Below are 25,842 nucleotides of genomic sequence, written 5' to 3'. Positions count from 1 at the left end.
CATTACACATTATTTGGGCTACAAAGAGACAGAGTATTCCTCTAATGGAGATTAGGAGGGACAAGTCTTAACTTCACTCATGAGTTCACTGCAGCTTAAAGATATCTGCCCAAGCTAGTAGCAAAGTCAGGAAGAGACTCTACCCATCCTGGTTCCCAGAAACCCATTTTCAACACCAAGACCACCACTCCCGCATTATTCAACTTCACAGGCCATAGACCTCAACACAAAACGTGCTTGGTATCGTTCTTCACAACAAACTGTATAAACTGTCTCAGCTACCAAATCACCACACCCACTTGATATGGACAGACAAACACAGAAATGCCAAGATGTACTCTCCAGTGATGCACTGGTGAAAATACCATGGCCAATGGCACGTCATCTAAGGGACTCCTTTTGAGTATGTATTTCCCATTAACATTAATATGAATATTAGCCAGCAATTAGACGGAAGGAAAATTTAGCCTGGCAGTTAGGTCTCATTGTTACTTTCCTATCAGGAAATACAATGGTCTCAGAGGGGAAGCAATGGAAACTATCGCTCAAAACAACTGAACAGGTTGCTAGACTAGACACTACACGGAAGAGTCCTGAGCTGTCAGGAAGACCCAATAGCTCTATTCTTCCTCTTTGGCATCTGCGATCCTACAATTGCTCAGTCATTTCAATAAATCCTTCAGCTCCTCTATCAGATTTCACTTTTTTATGGGCTTAATTCTCCAAAGAACTCACTGCACATCATTCAGGACAGCTTTTTATCTTCAGTTGCAACTCTGAGCTCTCCAAACATGCTCAGCACCCAAAAGGCTATCCTTGGAAAGTCCCAGAGGAGGTAGTATTACTTTGCCAAGGCTCTGAAGTACTCAGAGTATATTTGATGGCTGCCTGACTCTTCAATAGGAGGAAATGTTTGCATGATGTTCCTATGGATGTTCACACTGTCAAAAGGGCTAGATACTATTTTCCCAAAGTAACTTGACCCATTTAAAGAACTTCTCCGGGAAAGCCAGTTGAGTATCTCTGACATCTGCGTTACCACAGACACTCTGGTAATAACCATCCCCTTTATCTCACTATATTTTTGTTGATAGCTGAACTATGCAATGCAGTGGTTCTGGCATCCCAGCAATGGCTAGTTATCAGGAGCAAGAAAGCACGAGGTCTGGGAACTCACTGAAAACATGCAGAGGCGATACGTGAGGGACGGGGAGAGATTAGACAGGGTTTGCTGGGACTCCAGGAATTCCTGCAATTCAGGAGTTACATGGCAAGATTTCTTTTCTACATGGGACAACAGCAAGCAGGAAGACGGAATTTCCATTTCTCTTTAAAGTTGTTTTCCCAAAACTGTCACACATATGCAGTTTCTCCTGTTTTTTCTCCACTGTTACAACCAGCTGGAGTACCCAGGGCAAGTCCTCAGAGTAACAGCCTTCATGTAAACTGGAGAGGCTCAGCTGGGCTCTCATTTCACCAGGAGCTAGACTTTGGAGCCTGACTGACAACATCCACAGCTGCCTCCCCAACAATTCACCACATAGAAAGGGCTAATTAGTATGAGGTAATTAGTTTCAGGCAAAGAATGTTTGAAAAATAATCTGTGTGTGTAAGTTCAGGCATCCTAGGTTTTATTCAACATACTTTTTTTTATTCTGCTGCTGAAACAGATCCCAGAAAGATGATGTAAGACGCCTAAGCCAGGCAGATGCTGGAGATTCAGAGAATCAAGTGTTTAAATGTGCTAAAATGCTTAAAGATGCAACTTCAAGCCTAAATGCTTCTGATGTAACAGGCATATAAAATGTGGAAGTTTCATAGACGATGCTAATTATCCTAATAGCTCATCTCCTTTTCCCATACACCCCCACACCTAGGCTCTTGCTTTGCCAGGGGAAACAAACAAGACAACACAAAAGCGATCCAGCAGAAGACAGATGTGCTGACAATGAGGTCTTGCAAGAGTTGCGGCTACATTAATTTGCCACTCGGCTCCTGCCCGGTCATGGGGCAGCTGTGAAAACAAGGCCACTGGGAAAGCACCACGTGAAACCAGAATGGAAATGCCGACACAACTCCAAAGTAATAGCAGCCAATCTCAGCCACAGATGCTACAGTGGGAGCTTTCCTTCATTGTTGTTGTTTTTCCCTAAAATAGCCTGTAAGATAAAGAGAGCTAGTGATTAGCTAAGTGCCATCTCCCCTGATACACATTTGCCCATTATCTGCTCCTGACACCTAATATCTAATTGCACTGAAACGTCCCAGCAGGACAGCCTGTTCTAAGAGGGACTGAATAGACTGACTGGGGGGGGGGGGGGGGGGGGGGCGGGGGCTCAAAAAAAACAGAAAAAAACAACTTGCTGGCACATCCAAGAAATTAAAAGGCTGCACTCCAGCAGGGTTAGGATGTTAGTATGGGGATTTCAACAGCAAGGGTGCAAAAGGTTACTTCTAGGAAAGGTTGGCTACCTCTCAGGAGCACATCCAGGTTCCAAACTACTGGGTCTGGTAAGGTTTCCTGCCCACAAAAATAGCCACATGCTCTCTGTCGATGAGACCTCGGCTCTTCCCTGTTTCCTTCCTGTTTATAACACATCGCTTCAAGGACGCCAGCAAGATCAGAAGCTCTCTGTGGTCCAGAGAGAGACAGTCCCTGCCTAGCCATGCTTAAAATCTGTACACAAAAAGCAACAGGGGACGGGAAGCATTATCAACTCTCAAGGAGTTTTTTGTTGCCATCTTCTTTTATTGGGCTTGCTTTCTTGTTTTTTAATTGGTTCATTTCACCAATCCTGTTTGCCAAGCAAACACATGAACAACCTGATCAGCACAGCTGGCAGAGCAGCACAACGTGGCACAGGAACAGATGACCAGGGATGAGAAGGTAGGAGGATGGACCCTACTTGAAAAAAACAGCCTGAAGTACACCGGTAACTCCCAAAGCAACACAGGGCACCTGTGGCATAGCCCAGTTTCCCCATGCTTCAACCTAGAAGGATCAGATCTACTTGCCTTTCTATCACTTGGTAACCAAGAAGCCAGCTCTAGTGGTGGAAGAGCTACATACCAAGCCCTGTGGGCTCTGGGACTGACACAAGTCATCCTGCCCCTGAACGCAGGACTGAGTCCACCGTAAACATGACATTGTTCAAGTGTTTGTTGTAAACTAAACAGGAAGGTATCAGTTATTTGGGAACTTCATGCTGTCCATGCTAGAGAGGGAAAAATCTTTAATCCTTAAAAAGTAACAAAAGAAAATTCTGTAGTCTGCCTCTGCTGACAATTTTTGGCTAAAAGGTTTGTCTTCTACATGGTCTTCTCTCGTAACAAAGTGATTTTGGGTTATGATCTGCAGATGCATGGAAAATGCCTAATGCCAAGGAAGAAGGCAAGGGTTTTGGATTAGGCTGCGGTACCTTGTGGCTTGCGCATCAACAAAGCAAGAGCCATGATGAACACGTGCATCCATGACAGTTATGACACAGCATAAGAGGTTCACTGTGACATACTTCTCCATCCTCTGACACTCAAGCCACATGCCTCTGAATACTGCACTACCCAATGCAAAATGTAACTCACAGCACACAGGGACATTGCTTTATTTGGCTTTAAAATCAGTCTGGAAGCATCTCAGCTATCCAGTGTTGGATATGGTCATGATGCATTAGATTGATACTCTGCCAAAGGTCTGTGCAAGCATCTTACAGCCCTAAAACCGCTCTGAGGCCTCTAATCTAAGCAGAAGTAGTGCTTGAGTCTTAGTCCAGATGGTTTGCTCTGGTTTTAGGATTTGAGATCTAATCATAATCAGGCTGAAGAACTCATTTCCATGATGCTGGAATCATCTAGGCCATTCTGATCAGATTCATACCACCTGGAGAAGCATAAAAAGGCTCCCAAACCCCACCTCACAGTGCTGTAATGTCATTCCTGTTTTCCTGATCCTTGTGCTAAATGGGACCAAATTCAGAAAACCGACCTCTCTGGTCATGCAATCCAAATCCAAAACCAAAAACCATTAAGTCTGGATTTGGATTTTAAAAAAGCATTTCCTGCATATAAAAATTAGCACGTAGATATGACAGATAGAGCCTTCAATTGATGCCCATTCCTTTTGAAATAATATGCATAAACAAAAGTCTTACTATATGTACTATTGGGCCATATTTGTCATACAGGCCACTGGTTTGCAAGACAACTGCAACTGTTCTTTATGTGAAAAAGCAAAAGGAGTGCATGCAGCTCTGCTAGGGATGGATCACGAGCCTGCTGAGAGTATATGGGTCAGGATTAGGGAGCAGACCACTTGGTCAATGTTGCGATGGGTGTCTCTAACAGACCGTCTGCTCAGGAAGAAGAAGTAGATGAAACCTTCAGACAACTGGAAGAAGCCTCACATTCACAGGACCTGGTCCTCATGGGGGACCTGAACTATCCCGGTATCTGATGGAAGGGCAGCAGGGCACAAGCAGTCCAGGAGGTTTCTGGACTACATTGACGATAACTTCCTGACACAGGTGATCAAGGAAATGACAAGAGGAGACACCCTGCTGGGCCTGATACATATGAAGAAGGAAGAACTGGTCAGGGGTCTGAAGGTTAGGGACAGTCTTGGCTGCAGTGACTGTGAATGGTGGAGGAAGGTATCCTGAGAGGAAGGAGCAGGGCAAAAAGCAGGATTGCAACCTTGGACTTCAGGAGGCCAGACTTTGGCCTGTTCAGTGATCTCGTCAGAAGAGTCCTGTGGGAGGAGGGTCCTGGAGAGAGGATGGGTCTATCAAAGCTGGCTGATTTTCATGGATCACATCCTCAAAGTTCAAGAATGATCCAACCCCATGAACAGGAAGTAAAGTAAATGTAACAGGGAGGCTTGCATGGATGAACAAGGAGCTCCTGACTGAATTCAGTCATAAAACAGAAGTATGCAGAAGCCAATCAGCCTTACCTTGATCCCTGGGAAAATGAGAGCAAATAAACCTGAAAGCCAAACATATTACAGACATGAATGTGACTGGTAGTAGTCAGTATGGACTTACAAAGGGGAAATAATGCCAGACCAACTGGATAGCCTTCTATCTAGCCTATCACAGTGGAGATGGAAGATCAGTGGATGTTGTCTATCTCAGCTTCAGCAAGGCTTCTGGCATTGTCTCTCATAACATCCTCATTGATAAACTGATTAAGTACGGACTAGATAAATGGACAGCAAGGTGGATTGAAAACTGACTGAACTGTCAGACATATAACAGGTTGTGATCAGCAGCACAAAGTCCAGATGGAGGCCAGTCACTAACCAGGGGTCAATACTGGGGCTGGTACTGTTTGACATCTTCATTGATGACCTGGACAATGCGACTGAGTGAACTCTCAACAAGCTTGCAGAGGATACAAAACAAGGAGGAGTGGTTGTTGTACCAGATGGTCACGCTGCCATCCAGAGGGACCTCGACAGGTTGGAGAAATGGGTAAACTGAAACCTCATAGAGTTCAACAAGGGGCTATGCAAAGTCCTACAGTTGGGAGGAACCATGCACCAGGACAGACTGGAGATATCTCCATCTTGGAGATATTAAAAACCAGGACATGGCCCTGAGCAACCTGCTCCAACTGTCCCTGTTTTGAGCAGGGCATTTGGACTAGATGGTCTCCAGCGGTGCCCTCCCACCTCAGCTATTTCGTGATTCTGTTAAGTTCTCATGGAGTGTATGGTGAGTATGCAAATACTCTGACTTTACAGTACATGAATAAACTTGTTAGATACTAAGAATGCCTAATAGTTGTTGTACATTCAAGTAAAAGGTGACTATGAAAGCTGTCAAAATGATGAAGGCTGCCTCAAGGGACACCAGAGAGAAGGCTGTATACCTCCACAAGCACAGCAAGCAATGCACAAATACATACTGCACCAGCTAGTGCCAAATACGAAGTCCCCTTCTCTCTCTTCATTTCATTTTACTCTTATTTCAGCTCTTATTCAGGAGTGAGGTTATAGTTTTGACACTGAATGTCAGAGGTGCAGGGTCAAGTGTCCCTCACTCATCCTCTTCCAAAGGTACATTTCATTCCAGATCAGAGGTTCGAACCTAGAGCTCCATATGCTAAGCCAGCAACCTGAACTCAAGATGAGTAGCACCACACTGTCTTGCTCTTCCTCCACCTTGGGCTTTCTCTTGGGATATTCTTCAAAACTTCTGCCTCTTCACAAGTATGTTGGTCTCAACGAAAATACAAAAATAATTTCAGGAAAGCTTCATTTCACAACAACGTTCCCATCACCTTAACTTTCTCTAAGTATACACAACATGAGTCCAGCTGCAATGTGTGTGTTGTGTAAACCTGGTGTGACTGCTGAAGTCAGCAGATGTGGTCCAGCTTTGCAGTGCTTTCTTGGAGTGAAGAACTTCGCCTTCTATTTATAACATACTTCCTTGCTAAAGAAATAGCCTTAATACGGCATTCACTTTTCAGTAAACACTTTAGAAAAAGAAACAAAAAAGACCATCAATTACCAAAAAAACCCTTCCTATGCAATGGCAAAAAATAGCCTGTAGTTCAAGTTTTGCTGTTACGCTGACACAAAGCTGGAGTCATCCTGATCTTGTCATTAACATGACTGCACATTCACTCTAATTTAAACAGGCAGCAGAAAGCTGTTCTTATGCAAATAATACACAAATCTGACAGGAATTGGTAATACTTAGCTCAATTTGACAGCTATGCATACCATCAGACAAGTATTGATGATAAATAAAGATAATGAATGAGAAACTTGTGCTTAGCAGCCTAAGCAATTAATAACTAAAGACAGACAGACAGATGAAATCTGTCAGCACATAGAAAGTATCCACTAATTGCATTGCATGTAAGTTGCAAAAGTGGTCAGTTGTTCTGTTTTTCAGAAAGACAAACTTACAAGAAAATTTAAAATGATGGTGCTTATCCATGGCTGTAGCTCTCCCCCCGAGCAGGGCAATGACATATCTGCCAGGCACCTTTCAGGTGTCCTACCCCCATCTCCTCTGCTCCACAAGGGAACTGGGACACCAACAGCACCCCCCCCCATACTTAGATTTTCCTCCCATTAGTCAGGTGACTTTCCTGTTGACTTAACTGCCTTTTCTTTAATGTCTCTAAGGTTGATCTTGCCAACATAAGTCCCATTCATATTTAATCTCTACCTCTATTTAACTTGTCAAGTCTCTAATAAAGGAGAGCACTCTTGGCCAAAGGTTTTCCTCTGATCTGCTTGATCCTAATAGGTACACGGAAGTGAAGATATACTTCAAATGATACAGCTCATGTCTTGGAGGACACGAGCGAGACTGCAACCAGCAGCAGGGTGTGCAGACACCCCAGCAACACAGCAGACCCACCACCGCACCTCTTCATATTGAGATAGATATCAGGCTCCAGCACCCACCTTAGCCTTGCTTGCATGTCCCAGTTAATCCACAGGACAAGGGAGGGAACTTCCAAAGGGTGAAAATGGCCATTGAGTAGGTTAAGTAAAAGCAATTTCAAGGACTGAAGGAGGCTGGGATGTGGGGTTCACCATCATCTCCTCCCACCTTGGAAAGAGACCACCTTAGAGGGTCACTCCACCTTTTTTTTCAGGAGCAGGGACTGATCCTGCTCCCTTGGCCCCAAGGGAGCTGCTTTGGCTCCAAGGCCTCATTCATCAATGCAACTTCTGCTGGAGAAATGGGGCAAATCCCATAAACAGCCTTTAAATGAAAGTGTAGGACACCTGATGGGACAAGAGCTGGCTCTGGCCAGCTGAAAGGGCCACAAACACAAGAAAACAAGGCTCTAACTGCTGCGTTTCAGAAATCTTGCTTCTATTTGACTGCACTTTCATCCCTTTTCCCCTGAAAACCTTGGTGTCCTCATTGCTCACAGTCCCAGAGCTGGCTCCTGTCACCACCAGGACCTCTCTCCCTTCTGTCATGCATTGCCCTGCTCCCCCACCCTTGCCCGCCATTTCTGGCCCTCCCCACACACACTGGGCCCGCAGGCCACCTCAGCAGTTTACCACCACCATGCCTGACACACCATGTCATGCTACATCCACCATGTTGTGCCCTACCCGCCATGTCACGCCCTACCCACCACAGCGCTCAACCTGGCTCCACATGGCAGCCATTGCAGCAGGTCCAGACCACCACCTCAGCAGAGAGCATAAAGCACAGGCCCTTCTCTGCCTCAGCTGCCAATTCTTCCTCCCCCAGTAGGCATTTGTCTGAAAAAAGTCACCTTTGAAGCCAAAATCCATGTGGGTGCTAGACAATGGGAAAAGAGGGGACTTTCTGTTCATGCTGTCCAGACACTCCAGCAAGCGGCACTATCTCAGGCTTGGCTCCCTCAGCCCCCAGACAAACGTGGCTTCCCTCTTGACTTGCTATTTAAAAACCATCCCAAGACTGGCATACGGTGGTTTCAGATTAACGAGCTGGAGCCATTTGCGGGCAGGCAGTGTCCCCGTCTGCTGCGAACTGCCAGGTGCCCCCACAGTGGTGGTGCTGCTGCTGCCTCCATGTCAGACCAATCCATTTAATTTACTGGTGGCTTTGTCTTATTTTTTAACTTAAGAAGGACCACTTCCTAAAACAGATTTAGAAGCTCCAATTCCAGGTGAGAGGAGGCTCAGTTGTGGGTATATATTGCATAAATTTAAGGTTTTATTGCATTTACACATCCCCTCTCAGCACACTTTACCAGAATAGCTCTTTATCTGCAGACGCGCTCATTGGCCTGGGCTGAATGTGAAGCCTGTACCGAGGCAGACAACACGACCGAGATCATTTGGCTCTCTGAGTTGTGTCCCTCCAGCCAGCTTGCTCCTTCTAAAGCCCACATCCCGCCCAGCCCACAGGGCAGGGTATTGAAAGCCTCCTGTCATCCAGAGGTAGGCAGAAAGTGGGTATTTTACTTCACATACAATTTCGGAGATTTTGAAATCGGGATTGACATGGAGCAGCAGCAACAGCCGAAGTATGGAAATAGTCTTTAATGGAAAGCCTTATTTTCAAGAGTATTGTTTAAGTCTGAAGTTCAGTAAAGCCCACACAACTCTGTGCGGTGTTTTCATTACAGTGGGATGGGACTGCAATTTCTGATGGAAAATAGTTCTTTTTCCTGATTTTTTTTAATTCTCTATTATCAGAGCTAATGTATATACACAGAATGTATATGTACATAATGTACATACACAGAAAAGAGAGAGTGTATATTCGTCATTCTGCTACACCCAGGCCAATCATTTACAGTGATGCAAAACAGGTTAAAGCCCTGTCACATCAACACAGTATCTGTTTACATCATGATTATTACAGCAGGTCCCCGAGGGTCCCAGTCAGGATCAGAGCCCAGATCGAACAAGGTACGGTGCAAAACACACAACGAGAGAGCACATCCAAATGGAACAACCGGACAGAAAGCAGGAAGACAAACAGAGCTAAGAAATGAATTGGCCAAGATCCCACAGCAGGTTGATTGCAGCGGCAGGAACCACCCCAAGGGCAGATCACACCACCCTTCGCACAGGTTTGAACAACCTTAAGTGAGCAGACTCTTTAAAATCAGACTCATTGTATAGGGCAACATGGTTTTGGGGCACCACTGGTCCAGAGGTGCATGTCAGGGCCCTCCTCTTTACAGCTCACAGCTGCACTCTTGTTTTCTGTGGCAAACTGGGACCAAAACAGCACCATCAGTAGATGGTGATGTAATTTAATACCTTTGCTTGCTTAGTGCACCTGGTTGAGAAAAACTGCAGATATTTTGTGTTGTTTTGGGATGCAAGTGAAGAGTCCAGTGCTCTCAGGATGTAGCTGTACTGCAGGATGAGAAGCCCGAGGAGACTGATGAGGGGTAGAGGAAAAGAAATATCCATCAAGAAGAGTTAAAATAAGTAATTGCAAGAGGATTGACAATGGTGGAGCCTGGCTGATAAAAAGAAGGCACAAAACACAAACTGGCTTTAATATTCAGAAGCAACTCAAAAAAACCCACCCGAACATGGACAGACATTTATGTCATCCTTGTGCTAGCATAAGGCAGCTCCATGCAGATGGGGTAACCACTCGGGCTGAAGGGCTGAAGTAACAATCTCCAAAGCCAATGGATGGGCAGAGCCTCAACTACAGTGGGTTAAACCTCTCAGGAAGTTCTCGAACTGGTTTGATACTTTACATGACCGTGCTGCACCCTACAAGCCATGGAGTGTTATGGTCCCTTCCACATGTCCAGTGATGACAGCACAGCGATGAGATGACATCATCTCTCAGGTAACACCATCAAGTCACAGCATGCAAAGAGAGGGGCTGGAAGCCAGAGGGGCAACCTGTGTGGATCCACCAAATTTGTTACCCTGAAATTTCTAAATTCTGGTACCTGCTAGAAAAAATGGCTGCTATGGAAGAGATCTGATAAAAAAAGAACAAAAGCAATTGCATTTTAATCACGAGAAGTGTATAGTTGAAGTCCATGGAAAATCTGGTCTAGGATCCCTAAAAGGTAAGTTGCATCCTAGATAAAAAGCCATCTTGGTGAGTCCTTCGTGGGCAATATTTTGTTTCCAATCCTTTTTAAATACCCCTATCAAACAGCAACCTCATCCACACCATCAACCAAAAGCAGTCTTCAAAACAGCCACTCACATGGCATCCTCCACCTTCTACTGGTGCCCACCCAACAGCACAAGGACCATGAGTGACAAGATGTCTCTGCTCTGTCAGCTTGAACCCAGGCTGGCACAGGGTTTGGAGGCAGCTAGTTCAGAGGACAGCAGAGAGGCCACAGCACAGACCCACATTGCAGCCCATGAATTTACTTGCAACCATTTTGGCTTTGTAATTTCTGAAAGTAGTTTTTAGGGGCCAATGTAAGAAAGGAACCACAAGATTACAGAGGGCTTGTGGACAGCCACAGACAGGCCCACCAGAGCTGAAACTATGGGCACCCCTAACAGCAGACAGAAATTCTCTTGGAACCTCAAGCCCATCACCAGGCGCCAACTCCTTTGTGTCCCTTCAGGTTCAGATGAGGAGAACAGGCATTAAATACACAGCAGAACTGCAGTTTAGGACTCCAGTTAACAAGGGAGGCTTTGCTTTGCTTATTTTTACATTCCAGTTATACACAAACAAAGAATATCATCTGCTTTTAAGAATTTAAAGTCTGTAGATCTTGCTGTCAATGTTAAGGAGCTTGGCCAGTGCCATCAACCTCTGTTCATTGGGTTTGATGTGCAAAGTTGATTTTTTTTTTTCCCCCCTAATGTTTTAGAAAGGGAGGGAGCACTAGAGAAGGGAAAATTAAGGCTGCTTTTGAAGAATTGCTTGCTGTTAAGGAAGGCAGGGAAACACTTCTGGTTCAGATTAGCAGGGTTGGGTAATGACAGAGGAGACTTTTCTCTATGAGCCCTTGCATTTCGTCAGCATACGAGCTCTTTGCTGGTGCACTGTCCAGCCCAGTTCTGGCCATTAAAGCAACGGCATTTTCAGCACTGCTTCCCTCCAGAGGCTGTCCTGTAAGCTCAAATGTCTGGAGCTATTTACACTGCCTATCTTTACCCTCCTGTGTAGCTAATGGACAGAGTAGACACCACTCTGAGCCGTCTCTTAGATACCCAAATTAGATGCCTGCAGTTAAATGATACCACCACTTTCTCACACACTCCCTTTCAGGTCGTTCTCACACTGTCAGACTGGGGCTAACAAACCTGAGCATCCACAAAACTAAGTGTCTCTCCTTCTAGGTTTATATTATCCCAGAACCAAACTGCATCTTTTGCCTGGGAGCTACAGTTCGACTGGTTGTTGGCCACCAGTTTGGGCAGATTACAAAAGAAGGCTCATCGACTTTCCTGCACTTTCGTGCACATTAAAGAGAAACCATGGAAGAAATGCAGGACCAGCCTCCTGCACTCAGACACCTGTGTAGAGAGGCAGTGCCTTGCACCTAGGGGTTGATTTGTAATGAGAAGGGAAGGAGGAAAGAAAAACCCCTCTCTGAGCACACACACACCACCTGTCCAAGTGGTCAACTTGCCTCCAGCGATCTTGCTTTGACACATTGCACACTGGATTTGGGCTGTGAAACTTTGGGTTGCAATACATCTGTAAAAGTAACAGCCACCATAAAAGGAAGGGGGAGCTCCGGTTTTCCTGCAAAATGTAACTAGCAGGAATTAAAATGTGAAAGAAACACCCTCCAGGGTCTTCACAGAAGCTATAAACCCAAGCAACTGTTTTGCCAGGTGTTATCGTGCAGCGCCTGCTGTTAAAGCGACTCTTTGCTGGCACCTCGCCTGTCTCATCTTCCCAGTACCCTTGAGCCCACTGGGCAGGCAGTGCTGAGCGGGGGCAGCCGGGGAAGTTATTAGCCAGCACTGCTCGGCAAGGGCTGAACCGGCGAAGGGCTTTGAGCAGCTGAATGAAGTGTTGTCATTTCCCAGCTGGGAGCGGGAAAGAGCACGGTGCCGCTTCCTGATGCTGTTATTTTATTTTGCAGCGGCTTCCCCTTCCCGCTGTCTGAATGTCACAGATTACTTCACTGCTGTGTGAGCCTCAGGGAGGGGAGCAGAGGGGGGAAGTGAAAAATCTGGCGAGTGCTTCCCAAGCTGCTGGCGTCCCCGATGCCCCAGTAGCTGCACAGAAAACAGAGGCTGGAAGGGATGGGTGGAAAATTCACCTTTTGGGAGTCAAGAGCCATGCACAGGTCAGTAACGCACCTGCCAAGGTCTGCAAACACCCGAGGATCCTGGTCTCACCCCCGTCTATTTAACCCCTCTGTACTAAGGCTCACGATGTCTTGCTGGCTCAGGAAATATAAGCCCCAGGCTGCTTTTTGGAGCCTGTCAGCAGCGCTCTTTTGTCAAGCAGAGGCCTTCCTGTCAAGTGATACAAAGTGCTCGCTCTCCTTTTCCCCTTGGGAGCTGCACATGCTTCCTCCAGCAGCAGCCCCAGCCTTTGTCAGCCCAAGGGAGCAGGGCAGCTGGCAGGACGCCCGAGTGTCTGGCCGGGAGAACGCTCTGCGCAGCCCCGTAGCTCACTACCACGTTGCATGCAAAGGGCCTGGGCAGGGAAGGCGGTGAGGAATTTGGGGGAGCAGGCTGGAGAATGGCAGAGATCACCGGTCTGGATGAATGGCAAGGATCCGTGCATTGCTTCAGAGCAAAGCGACTCGGCTGATCCCACCTGCAGCCGCTCAGGGCTGATACCCCTGTGCTAGGGATTGATCTACTGCACGGCTGCTGGGAGACAGCACACCAAAATGGAAACAGCAGCAGTGAGGACTACATCCAAAGGCAATATATGCTGCTTTCTGACCCTTTCCAACCTGTCTGCCTTCAAACTAAAGGCAGACAGAAAAGCAGAGGGTCTATTTGATCAAGTTAGAACAAGTGCTGCAGCCAAATCATATAGTTTACAGAAAGCTCCTCCCCACAGCAGGAGTAAGCTGTCCCACCAGGGCTGAACTGAAGCACTCAGAGAACTAACAAGAATAACTAAGAATAAGAAATAAAAGAGCCATGACACGATTTCCTCAATGATGCTACGCAGTTACAGCAGCAGCAGTGAGAACATAAATTCTCCAGCATACGGGAGAAACCCCTTTCACCAGAGCATCCTTGTCTTCACTTATCTCAACTTTCATTTGGTCATGGCCCTGTTTTAGGGAATTGGCTCCATATCTGCAATTTACACACCTAGATTTGTACCCTGTAGGTTGTACACACAAAATAAGCTAAGCCAAATTCAGTTCTTCCTCCATATCTCAATAACTAGCACCTCCAACCCTGGGTAAAGAGCCAGGGGAAGGAAGCAGACAGGAGTAGTTTGAGCTGGGGTAATCTAACACTGACCTACAACACTACCACCAACTGTCAGGTGGATCAGATTCTTTTCCTTCCTTCTTGGTTTAGCGAAAGCTCTTCCCTGTGCCTTGGAATTATAAAGCAGGAACAAGGGTGTCAACTGCCTCATTTTAAGACCTATCCACTACAGGGTGCAATACCCATGAATTTCAGCAGGACTGTTGCCTGAATAAAGCAGCACACAGAGAGCTCAGAGGGTAGGCTGAGGCCACTAAAATCATCCTTTGTTTTAAGACAACAAGAAGATGCAAGTAAAAGTATTCTGCTTAATTTGTTCACTGAGAAAGATATGGAAAGTGTTTTCTATAGTATACAAACACAAGAAGGGTAACTAAACAGCAGAGATTGGGGCAGCATGGCATGCCATTGTGACAGTCTTGTTCGCAGGTTCTCCAAATAATTGTCCCATCAAGACCAATTGTCATATCTGTTACATCTAGTAAAAAATTAGTATTGTCAGGACCAATTAAATTTACAATATTTTCCATTTTTAAGCTTAAAGAGCACATTAAAATCACTGCAAAAAATGCAAAAAGTCAGATTGATAGAAAAATTAGTGTCTCAAGAAAGGCTTCTCCTCCAATTGAAGGGAGGTCCTGAATCACATTCTCTTCTAAGTAATTTTTCCTTTTACTTCTACAGTCAAAAAGACAATTCATTTTAATAGATAAGACCAATAGAAAATCATGTGGCTCATGTGGACCACAGCATCAAGAGAGGAGGACCACAAGGGTAGCCTGGAGTTCTCTTTCTTCTGTATAAAGCTTCTGGACATCTATCTGGGAGGCTCTGCAGGACAGACAGGAAAAGCTCAACCTGTATCTGTTTCTTGGTGGATTCCCCCAAACTAGTCAAAGACTAGTTTATCAGTGCTTGGTAGGAAAAGGTTGAGCTCCCAGACCACTTTTAACTCATCTAGCCTCATCCTGCATCCACGTGAGACAACCATGAGAGGAAAGTAGAGCCGTAGTTGCACAACTTATGTTGGCTTAAATCACTGTTGTGGCTGAAGTTGGTTTGAAGTTGGGTCAGTTTACTACAACTGCTTACAGCAGCACTAAAGGAGGGGTAGAGCAGGGCTGGTAGGTGGTCAGGGGCTGCAGGCAGGTAGGACCACTTCTCTCAGCAGCAGGAGCAGCTTGTGAAGGCTGAAAGTACCAGTGTTAGACACACAATCACACTGCCAGCTCTGGGCTGAAGGACAGAAACCATTTGGTAGTGCACAGCACTGCTTCGCAATAATTCAGGTTAGGAAGTATTCACCACCACACAGCCCCATGGTTTCAATAAGCATTTAAGCAGACAGGTTGCATTAAATCCCATGTCAACATGCAGCCTCCGGCTCTGATGTTTGGATTGAGTGAGTGTAACTCTCCGCTGATCTCTGGGGTGACGGGCAAACACTATCCTCACATCCCTCAAGGCACAAAGAAAATCTTTTCATTCTCACTTCTTCTTTTTCACCCCTCTTAAAGTGATGGCATTCCTCACCAGCTGTAATCAGCATGCACACTCTCCCAAAGTGTCATTTAATACGGTCACACAAAACTGCAGCGTGACCCACTTTGGGTTATTATGTGCAATAATTGCAAGACACAGCAGCCCTGGTCTGCCAGGCTCCAAGAGGCTTTCTGCAAGGGCACTCACTCAATTCCCCCTTTCTGTGGACTCAGCTACATGCCTGAGAGATGGACAGCATTTCTCTCCATCGCATCCACCCCCACCTCCACTTAATTTCATGCTTGGACTGTGACTGCACTAACAGGGCATATCTAGTTTCTCCCTCATACGCTGATTAAACTGACATGGTGCTTTGCACAGTCTTTCACGGACTCCTTATCTCAGTAACAAGAGGGAGGAAAAAGCACAAGGACAACTCTGAGCAAAGCAACACTGTCTCCTTTTCTGGCACTGGCAGAAGTCTCTTTGGGAAATGGTGTGCACCCTCTGTCAGGAAGCTGGGGGAGAAACGTTACAACGGCTCAAGGGCTTGTCAGGGCAGGCCAGTCCTGGTAAATGGGAAATTCTGGAGGTCTATGTAACAATGTTTTCCAACCTTTTCACTGTATTTTTCAACTGTATCCCATTGAAGAGGTGGGTAGAAATCAGAGACTTGGAGAGCTTGTCCATAAAGGTTTTCAGAAGAGGCCTGTGCTTCTGAGAGCTCTGCAAAAGATGACCAGGACTGGGTGGTGCCCTGCCCTGCCAAAATGCATATCCAAGAAAATCAGGATCATGGCTATAGAGACAGGGCACTAAAGCCACAGCTGAGTGATGCTACTTTACATCAGTCCAAAACTCATTAGATTAGTTTTAACCAAATTATTTTTCCCAGTACTGCCTTCTTGTCTGCCAGGCTTTGGTGTTGTTGAATGTACTCTAGCAAGATTATGAAGAATGTTGAGAAACATTGTGTTTTAGGACCAAAAAAAAAAAAATACTTAGAAATATGAAATCAGAGATTTACATCTAATCCCATTTCCTTGGTTTTTCAAATGGTCATAAAAGTGGGCAATATGCTAAGGTCAATAGTAATTACAAAGGTGATTGCCACCATACCAGAATAAATCAGTGGCAGAGTCATGGATAGACACAGGGATGCGAGACAGCTCTCTTGACTTTCGGGCCTTGAGTCACCCTAAACATAGGATGCCCAGGGTACCCCAAGATGCCCCAGGTCATCCATATGAAGCTGGCAGATAGGACACTGAACCTATGAGATGCCTATATTCTTGCAGGGTAGCAGAGTCTTGGGTAAGACCCCCATCTACCAGTTATCTGTGTTTGGACTAGATTTCCACAATGTAGCTGTCTGCATTCAAGCCAGTTCCCTTCAGCTCCCTGGACCCCAAGTATAGACTCTGTTCATCTCATGATAACGAAGGCACTTAAACGAGGTCAGACAACTCCCACACCAGATCTCCTAGGTCATAGCCCAGCATATTCTCCACAAAGACTTCATTTGACAGTTGCTTCAAACAGCAGTAGACCAATGAGTATAAAATAAGGATGGCCCTAAATCAAAACCTTCATCAATCCTGTGATCTGAAGCTCTAGGAGACCTGTGAAAAATGCAAATGCATAAACTTGTCTTTCTCTCCTGCCTTCTTCTTGGGCTCTGGTACAGTAAGACAGGCTTTTCACTCCTAATGGGTTTGTGAAGCACTCACAGCTCCTTTCAGCTCGTACTAAAACTGTTCAACACCTTTACAAGTTCCTTGGTTTCTCAGAGGAGCCAGCCCAGCACCTCCAGAGATGACTGTAGGGGAGCACAATGCATGTATAAAAGAACAGACTTTTTTTGCAACCCACAGGTTAGAGGCTTTGCTTAGAGAACATCCAAATCCATCACAAGCATATTCACCATCTTCAAAGCCCCCTTGCCATAACTCTTGCAAAGACGGCAGCACCTGGAAGAGGAATGAGGGGAGCTGATTTCAGAGGCAGATTGATTACCTGGGACACACCTCACTGATGCAAAGGGACCAGCTTGGACCTCAGCCTTCCCAGCAGTTCCTTTGCTTGTCACACAAAGCTAAGTTTGAGAGACTTGTTCTACTCACACATACCTACAGGTGATATTTGTGTGGTTTAGAACAGGCTATTTTCAGGAGGAACTATCTTTGTTTGGCTTGGGGTTTTTGATGGGACCAGAGAATTGCAGCTGATATCACTACTGAATGGATCTAGGACAGGTAGGTTATCATTCCAGATAGCTGGTCTGCTGGAAAGTGCTTTCACACATGCACACACACACACAGAGTTTGGCTGGGCTAGTTAAAACACTGCAGCACTTATTGCTCCTTGAGGCCTATGAGTTCACTTCTAGGCTCCAGGCCAGCTTGGAAATCACATAACCCACATGAGCAGCAAGGTTGTAAGGAGACGTTTGTCAAGAAAAAAGATAGCTCCTGAGCACCATTCCCCACAGGACATATCTCAGCAACCCTGAAACCAAGATAGCAACTAGTCAACACTTCAGGGACTATCCTTGGTGAGGTCAGCCAAAAAATGACTGCCCACCACCATGAGTGAGAGGGTTGCCATGCTGGGAGAAAAAGGAGAAAGCACCTTCTAGGCCTGGCTGTTTTCTGCAGAGCAGCACAGAAATTTTGAGTCATACTCCAGCACTTTTATGTCAAGTAAAAGGGCCAAAGAGGCATAAAAGGGACCTAAATCATTTATGCTGTCTAGAAAAGACAGTGGAGCATGGGTAGTTACCTTCCAAGAACTTCCTTGCTAACACCAGCACAAGGGGCAGGAGGAGGATGCCAGGTAATTGGAAGATGGCACACTCAAGAGTCATGGAGCAATAATGGATGGCCTTACATGGTCCACTGGGCACGTAATTTATAGACACGCTTCTAAAGAAGATTGCAAACCACCATGGGTCTCTCTCCCCCACCAGAGCAACACATGATGGGCAGGCAGCAAGGTGGAGAAATGCCTCTCAGAGCTCAGTATTGATTTACTCACAGAAGGTCCTTTTCCCCAAATCCTGGCAGGGTGCTGGTCATTCACAAATCCATGTTGTTGTGTCCTCCCTCTGCAGCACCTGGTGCATCAGCTTGGATCAGAACAGGGTCTGAGACATCGGGGGAAATAGGCAGTTTTATCAGGCCACATTCTGATATCTCACAAGCATGTGCTACCACTGAGAAACCAATGGGGTTTTGGCCCCATCAAAGGGGGATGAAATTTATGATGAAAACAAGCCAAATTAAGGGCAAACCACTATTACATCATGGTGTAACAACCTGTATGAAAACACAGCTATTGATATCATATTTCCCATCCCCAATAGTAATTTTTTCTTATTTTGTTTTAATTTTTGCTGTTAAGAGGTAGCTCATTATTTGAGAGGGGCTGGTTATGGTTTTTTCAAATTAAATTGTGGCAGCAGTGTGCAGAGAATCACAGCACTTCCCCTCTCTCACCGGGTAAGCTTCAGCACAAAGGCTTGGGGCTGATCTCACATCCTCTTCAACAATTAAAAGTCAAGGCCAGCAGCACAGCCAAAACTTGACACGCTCTTTAGAGAACAAAGGTCACAAGATTGAAGTCTTCACTCCCCGCTTTGGCTGAAGCAGCATGAAACATCCTCTTCAAAACCTAAGGCAGTTGAATCTTTATCAGGTGATGATGGCTTTTTGGAGAATAAAGACAACTGACCTCTGTGTCTTCCCTCCTACTGTTCCACAAGAAACTGTCAAGCCACCTAATTAGTATAAATCATTTTCCAGTAAGTGCTCATGCCCCATGACGGCCTCATCAGACACCAGGTCCAAAGATAAAGCTCCTGATGGCCACAATAGTAGCTGGGCCAATGCTGGGTATGACAGCTGAAGCAAGCCAGAAGCTAGACAGTCACAGGCTATGGTTGGCCTCAGCTCCCTGAGGAGCAGAGCAGGATGAGGTGGTCATTGCAGAACTGAAGGTGTGACCTCAACACAGCTGTAGGCCACATCGCTGCCCAGACAGGGGACAGGGGGCTGGAGAAGACAACAGCTGGGCAGGAAATGAGCCAAAGAAATGTTGCATTAGAAACTCCAGCATTCCTAATACTTTTGCATAAATAGTGTTTTTGGAAGATTACGTAAAATAAAAAGTCAGTACATGGTTAAATGGTTAATTTCACAGCTGCACTCATAAAGCTGGCAGAAGTCACTGCAGCCACAGGGAGGCCCTCTCCAAGCCTGAGAGCACCAACACCCCCCAAGAAATGGGGCTTCACTAAGTAATTTGGTTTTGGCTAATTTAAAATTAATCCTCAGAGCATGTTGCTTGGTCAGCCCAGGAGTCTGACTCCTGTAAGAGTCCAAAAGCCAGACCCATATGACAAAAGTCAGCCATCTTCTTGCCCATCATGGAGAAGGATTAACATCCATCCCAGAGAGTTTGGAGATCCTTCCTGCCTGTTGTCCCTTAATGCTCCCTGCTTCGTCCAGCATGCTGAAATCCTTACTCAATTCAAAAGTAGCCTCCAACTTGAGGAAACTTCATGTGAGTGGTGGACAAGGCCTAAGGTGGTCCCAACTCCACCTTCTTTCCTCAAGGCAAGGATGACATGTGAGGAGAACCTACAATGATGGACTGAAATTGCCATGGGGTTCATAGGATTCATCTTACTCCTTCACGCCTCCTTGGACAGACTCTGGAAGTGGAGTACAGACTGACTCCATTTCCCCACACAGTTTGGTTTGCTTCTAGCATAGCTCTTGTCCCACCACAGAACCTTCCTGACATTTCTCCAGCAGCCAGGGAAAACCCTCACAAAAAAGGTATTTTTAGGAGCTGTTTCCTCCTATCAATCTGAAGAGCAAGTGGCATTTTTCCTATCATTAGCCCAACAAAAACATAAAGCACAAGGCACCACAGAATCAGACCTCTCACTTCCATGAGAGGAAGCTCAAAGACCTAAACCTGAGCTCTTCCAAACTTAGGTTCAAATTGCAAAGATGAAACCAAGCCACTCCCACCAGCACCAGAACCAGGAAGGCATTTGGATTCAGCTATGGACTTGGAGAGATCTAAGTCCAAAGCAATGCAAAAGCAAAAATCACATACACTCTTTCCTCAGAGTGTGGTCATTCCCTAGTGGTCTTACCACTGATGTGGTAAGATTCAGGTCATTAATCCAGCAGAAAATGTTTTGTTGCATTAGTTTTCAGTCATGTTATAAGTCCGATTGGCCCAGTGCAGCCAGAGAAGTGTGAGAAGGCAGCAGGCAGCCAGCAGCAGGGAAGTACGTGGGGAAAGAAGGGCCTCCAAAAAGAAACTCACCCGAAAATATGATTTTTATATGAAACAGTCTCTGCTGACAAATAGTTCTTTGTCCCAACACAGAGAGCATGCTTCAGGCAAGAGCTGCTAAGGCAGAATTTTCCCTGTGCAATTCCCTGCTCAAGATATGCTGTAGAAGCTAGTACTGCCTCCATGTGCCCTACCTGCTCTGGGGTTAAGACAAAACATTTCCAGTCGTGTCCTTAAATAAATAAGTACTTCATTTCATGTATTGATCTACTCCACTTTTACTGAGTCAAACTCAAAGTCTTCATCCAGTACCACTGAAGTCAGTAAGGCTGCGCTGCGTGTAATTCTAGTTTTAAAAACTTTGTCTCTCCAAAAAAACATAAGAAGGAGAAAAATCCCAAATTTTCTTCAGTTTTCTCTTGTGGGATGCTGAAGAAATTCTAAAAGATGGATGGATAGAGTAGAATAAATTGTATTTTATCTCTGGAGCCAACTGGCTTAATACTGCTAGGATCCTCCACCGATGTTTATCCCTAGAAAACTGGATTCAGGTTTATCAGACATTAATTACCTATGTATAAAAAAAATAAAATCCCACCTCTTCCAAAAAAGTAGTGATTAAAAAATTGATAAAGAAGTCATAATGGATGAACACACGCATACATTCACCCTGCTACTTACTAACCACCGCCCCTAATAGGAGATAATGGAAGCTGCTTTCAAATGAAACGTCTAAATGGGTCTAGAGCTTGTTTTCTCCAAACTCAGCCAGGCATTACTGCTGCCACAGCCACTTTCAATCAAGCTTTTACTGCAAAGCAAAACAAAGGAAGAAGTTAAATCCATGGGAGATTTCCAATGAATACTTAAAAATCTTTTCATGGGACAGAGTGAGGGAACTCTGTACCAGCAATGACCTCAGAAATCTGGTGAGTTCACTACATTGCAGACTGTTCCCTCTCTCCACTAGATTTTAATTAGCTAATTCAAGGCCTTGTACAGAGGAGGAAAGAGGAGTGCTTAAGCAGCAGAAAGTTCAGCTGAATTTGCTGTGTGCTTGGAATTTAATACATAAATACCAAGATCCTTTCGAGGACTGTTATTTCACACAGTTAAAGGTAGACATACGGCCACTTGGAACTTTTCAAAGGACCACGTAGACAGACAGCGTGCCCTTGCGTGCAGCTGCAGCAGCTCTTCTTATATCAAATATATGCCCAGATTTGCGTGCCATGCATACACCTTCTAATGCGATGGGGATGTACTCATGGGGAGAGGTGCTGCCATGCTGTACACGTGCAAATTTGCGACTGTGCAGACTCACAACACACACCAGAGGCATTTTCCCTGCCTGCCTGTTTCTCCCCATAAGCTCTTTTCATCCGTCTGAAGAACAAAGCCAGCAGTTGAAAGATTCAGCAAAAGTGCCTTGTTACGCAGAAGAAAGAGATACTTTAACTCAGCTGTCAATAAGTTTTGCCCATTTACATGTGTGCGGAACACTTTGAATAAATTACGTTTCCAGGATTTAGCTCCACGACACCAGCCTAACAAAAGCTGACTTACAGCTCCGGGTGAGGGGAGGGGGCCGAGGGGGAAACACATTTTGCACAAGATAAAATCCCTTCCAGAACCATGAGGACAAAATGAAGAGCGTGGCTTTTACATCACTTTCAATCTATTTTGAGACACATTTGCTGCTTTAAAAAGCTGGGTTTGCATCAATCATAGAGAGTCAATTCCACATATGGTCTCTGTGGGGGTGAGGATGGGATGGTTTTGCTTTTTTAATTACAGATCCAACAAAAGTAAAAATGATGGGGGAACCATGGGGTGCCACTGATGTCAGGTGGAGATGTGCCCCTTGAGGGTCAGATTTTACTTGGAGACTGAAATCTGCTGTTCCAGCTTTTAGCAGGACCAGCAGCCAACAGAAGCACTTACAAGACACTAGCTGGGGTTTATATCTTATTTTAAATATGCACACATATGTCTCCAAGTGACTACTTTGCAGAAAATTTACCTGTGGGGAGTGAAACAGAGGAGGATGTAGTCTGTCACATCACTGGGGGGGCAGGAAAATCAGCTTTGTCATGGACCAGTCCTACACCATGGGAATCACTTCAGCATTTTGCTAAGTAAGAGACCCTAAAGAGGCAAAACCCACTGGGGTAAAGTCGGTGGGATTTGTTAAGAAAATATTGGGAAAGTAGGTTTCCTGATTATTAATAGAGGTGGAGACTCACCTCTATCCTTCACTTGCCTGCAGGGAAATAATCATATAGAGGGATGCTAGAATGGGTTTAATCAAACACAAGTTTGTGCCCTCATCAGAGACTAAATAGGTGAAGCTCCCAGCTCTGTGCCAGGCTGCCACTTTAATGGTACGCGCTGATCTTTGCATCCTTCGAACTGTAATGTCATGTAATAAAGTCTGGCTGCCTTCCAAGATTTCACTGGTCAGTGACTTTAATAAAAATAAGTGAAGAAATATATATCCATGAGGCTGAAAGCTCAGGCAGGTTCCCCAGAAAAACAGCAACTGAAAATCTCCCCAGCTGACAGGCTCTACAATGCTTTGATGACAGCAGTTTGGGATGGGCAGCCAAAAAGAGGTAAAGACTACATGATTCCTTCCTCCTCGAAGCAGCAAACATGAATTCCTGACCTCCCTGATATGAAAACCAAATACACTGAAAGCGAGAGAAAAGGAAACGACCAACATTCACAGCTTCATGTTTAATATCAACGGGAACACGCAGAACCTTTCTTCACAGCTTCAAACAAACGAGTGACTCATTCCCTTCGCAGCAGCAACCCTCACAGCCACTGCCAGTGAAAGAAACAACGCAAAAAAATCCTCAATCTCAATTAGGTGAGTTCTCTGTCCCCAGCACCCACCAGCAAACGGCGCTTGATAAATGATAGGGGAAAACTTTTGAAAAATTTCTCATCGTTGTCCAAAACGGCCTCTCTGCAATTACCACCCTAAGCCAGTCAAAACCACTGCCAGAAGCGTGCCGATTTCAATGCTCTTAATCTTATCTGTGGAAGAGGATCCAGGGCATCAGCTTCACTGATGTTTCCAGGAAGAGAAGCCCTAATCAAGCATTTTTCTCCATGGATAACAGACAAGAAATATCTCCGCTGGGCCAGTAGTAGCCTGTGAAAAATTAACAAAACATTGTAAAATCTGCTTTGGAAGCACGGGAGAGCTAGCAGAGGGTGCAATTGCTGTCTTATCTCCACCAGTACAGATGTTGTGAGGGCAAGGCTGACCCACAGATGGTCTGTCACTCCAAGCTAGCCTAAACAAACCTGCAAGGTCAAATGCAGACCTAGGGAACTGGTCTACCATGCTGGATGGCAATCACCCAAAATAGAGTTCTCTGCCCAAGAGATGTTTTTTAATTATTAAGAGAGTTGTAATCATCACTGGTTTTCTTAAAGCTTCAGCTGCAGCAGCATTGCAGAAATATAAAAGTTGCAGTCAAAAAACACCCATGCTCTTCCAGAGAACCCTGAACGTGCAGCAGAAATAGTCAATGAACCACAAACCACTTCAGGTATGAATCTGAGACTAACCAGCCCTGTCTTGAGGACTTGACCGAAAAGCACCAACTGGGCCATGGTGACTTTTTGCTAGAGGATACCCCTAAAAAAGAAAAGCAAATGTTTACAAGCTCTTTTTCATGCCAACTGGGCCTGGTCATTCCCAACCAAACCCCATGATCCCACATGGTTAGCAGACAGTACTGCATTTGCCAGGAATCATTGCTCATGTTGGGATGGCTGTTCCTAAGCAAGTAAAAGCACTTTCAAGAGTGCACGGTGCATGCAGATTTGCCATAGCACTTCTTAAAGATCTGACAACACAGAGCAAAGGGTCAACAGTTCTCTCTGGGAGGCTGTGTTGATATCTGCTGCAAGATAACGCACCCTGCAGTCAAAGAGACTTACTTATTTTCTAGGCTCGTTATCAGTTGTTATTGTAAGTAAAGCAGTTCTATGTCAAATGCCCCTTCGTTTTGACCTTACCATGGGCAGGACCCACTAAGATCTCATGGAATGTGAAATAATCATTAGTACAGTCTCCATGGCAGTGCTAATAAATCATACATCTCAACATCTTTTAACAAAGCAATAAAACTCTACCAAAGACACACCAATAAACTGCACATACAAGAACTCTTCCACCCCCAGCCTCTTCCCTCACATTCCAAAAATGCAGAAAAGCAGCGGTGACGTTGTCTCCCATCCCCTAATCCCCAAATCCCCAATTACGCCAAGGGAGCTGAAGATAACACAGATTTAAGACCTGGAAGGAAGCTTCTTCCAGAGGTAGAAGAAAGGTGTTAAATCAACAATCCTGGGTAATGGATTCACTTACCATGACACTTCTCCGTGTGCAGACAGACAGACAGACAGCATAATGTCTGTAGACCTTTGGCCTCCCATGCAAGCCCTTAAGAGAGGGGTTTGGTGGTACTTGAGCCTTCTCCAGTGAGCTGAATTTCATGCCATAAGGAAAAGTTTTGCCTGTGTAAGGAAATGGGCTGGCTCACATATTAATCCTTCTAACACTCACTGAAGCCTGAGGGTGAATTCACGTTATTGGCTTTAAATTAGCCTTTCCTTTTACACTTCAAAGAAGCCATTCCTGATTTACACGAGAATGTGCTCAAAAACAGACCATCAGGACTCCTTCACCTCTAACTTCAGACATACACAGTGTAGGCACCTGAGGGGTCCCTCACCTCCCTTTACAGGAGGAAATGGTGCTTTTAGGGCATCATGCATCTCAATCCCATGCAGGTAAATAGATTGGGCCAAATAAATACTGCTCTGCAGCACAGCAGGGGCCAGACAAGCTTCTCTCCTTCACGGTGTCAGAGAGACCATCAGGGCTCTGCAGAGCACTTTTTGTTGGTGGCTTTTTCCAACTGCTGCCATGATTTGATTCTCTCTTTCATGACAGTGGGACTCTGGGCCCTCGTGTCCATCTTTTCTGGTTCACATGAAGCAGGAGCTGCTGTATCAACCCTACATCTAGCTGTGGTGAAGGTCGCCAAGTCCCATGTGTGCGTCACCAGCCTTGTCAGCAAGGGCAGGATTTGCAGCACTAACTCAGAAAAGAAAGTTTTGCTTCCAACCCCTGATCCAGTACCCACAACTCCTCCTCCTCCTGGATCCAGCTACAATCCCTC

The 25,842-nt window shown here is 45.4% G+C and overlaps 1 protein-coding gene across 6 annotated transcripts in view; it reads right to left on the bottom strand.

The window, feature by feature from the left end:
• The window catches only part of FGFRL1 (fibroblast growth factor receptor like 1), a 179,173-nt gene that overhangs the window by 132,441 nt on the left and 20,890 nt on the right, over positions 1-25,842 (bottom strand). The window contains exons 1-2 of one of the 6 annotated variants that reach the window (XM_074821889.1): positions 18,820-18,990; positions 18,359-18,467 (exon numbers count right to left, since the gene is read on the bottom strand). The exons of 3 other annotated variants lie outside the window; for them this stretch is intronic. Coding sequence is in view for 1 of the 3 variants with exons in the window: in XM_074821887.1 (XP_074677988.1) it covers positions 8,257-8,275 (19 nt within the window). In the remaining 2 variants the exon portion in view is untranslated. Of the gene's footprint in view, positions 1-8,256; positions 8,314-17,194; positions 17,239-18,358; positions 18,468-18,819; positions 18,991-25,842 lie in introns of those variants that run through there. 2 more of the 6 variants (XM_074821890.1, XM_074821887.1) reach the window with 2 other exon arrangements.

The sequence above is a fragment of the Strix aluco genome, chromosome 4 (genome assembly GCF_031877795.1).
Source record: "Strix aluco isolate bStrAlu1 chromosome 4, bStrAlu1.hap1, whole genome shotgun sequence".
Lineage (NCBI taxonomy): Eukaryota > Metazoa > Chordata > Aves > Strigiformes > Strigidae > Strix > Strix aluco.
Note: the sequence above shows the minus strand (reverse complement) of the source record. Positions and strands in the feature narration are given on the sequence as shown.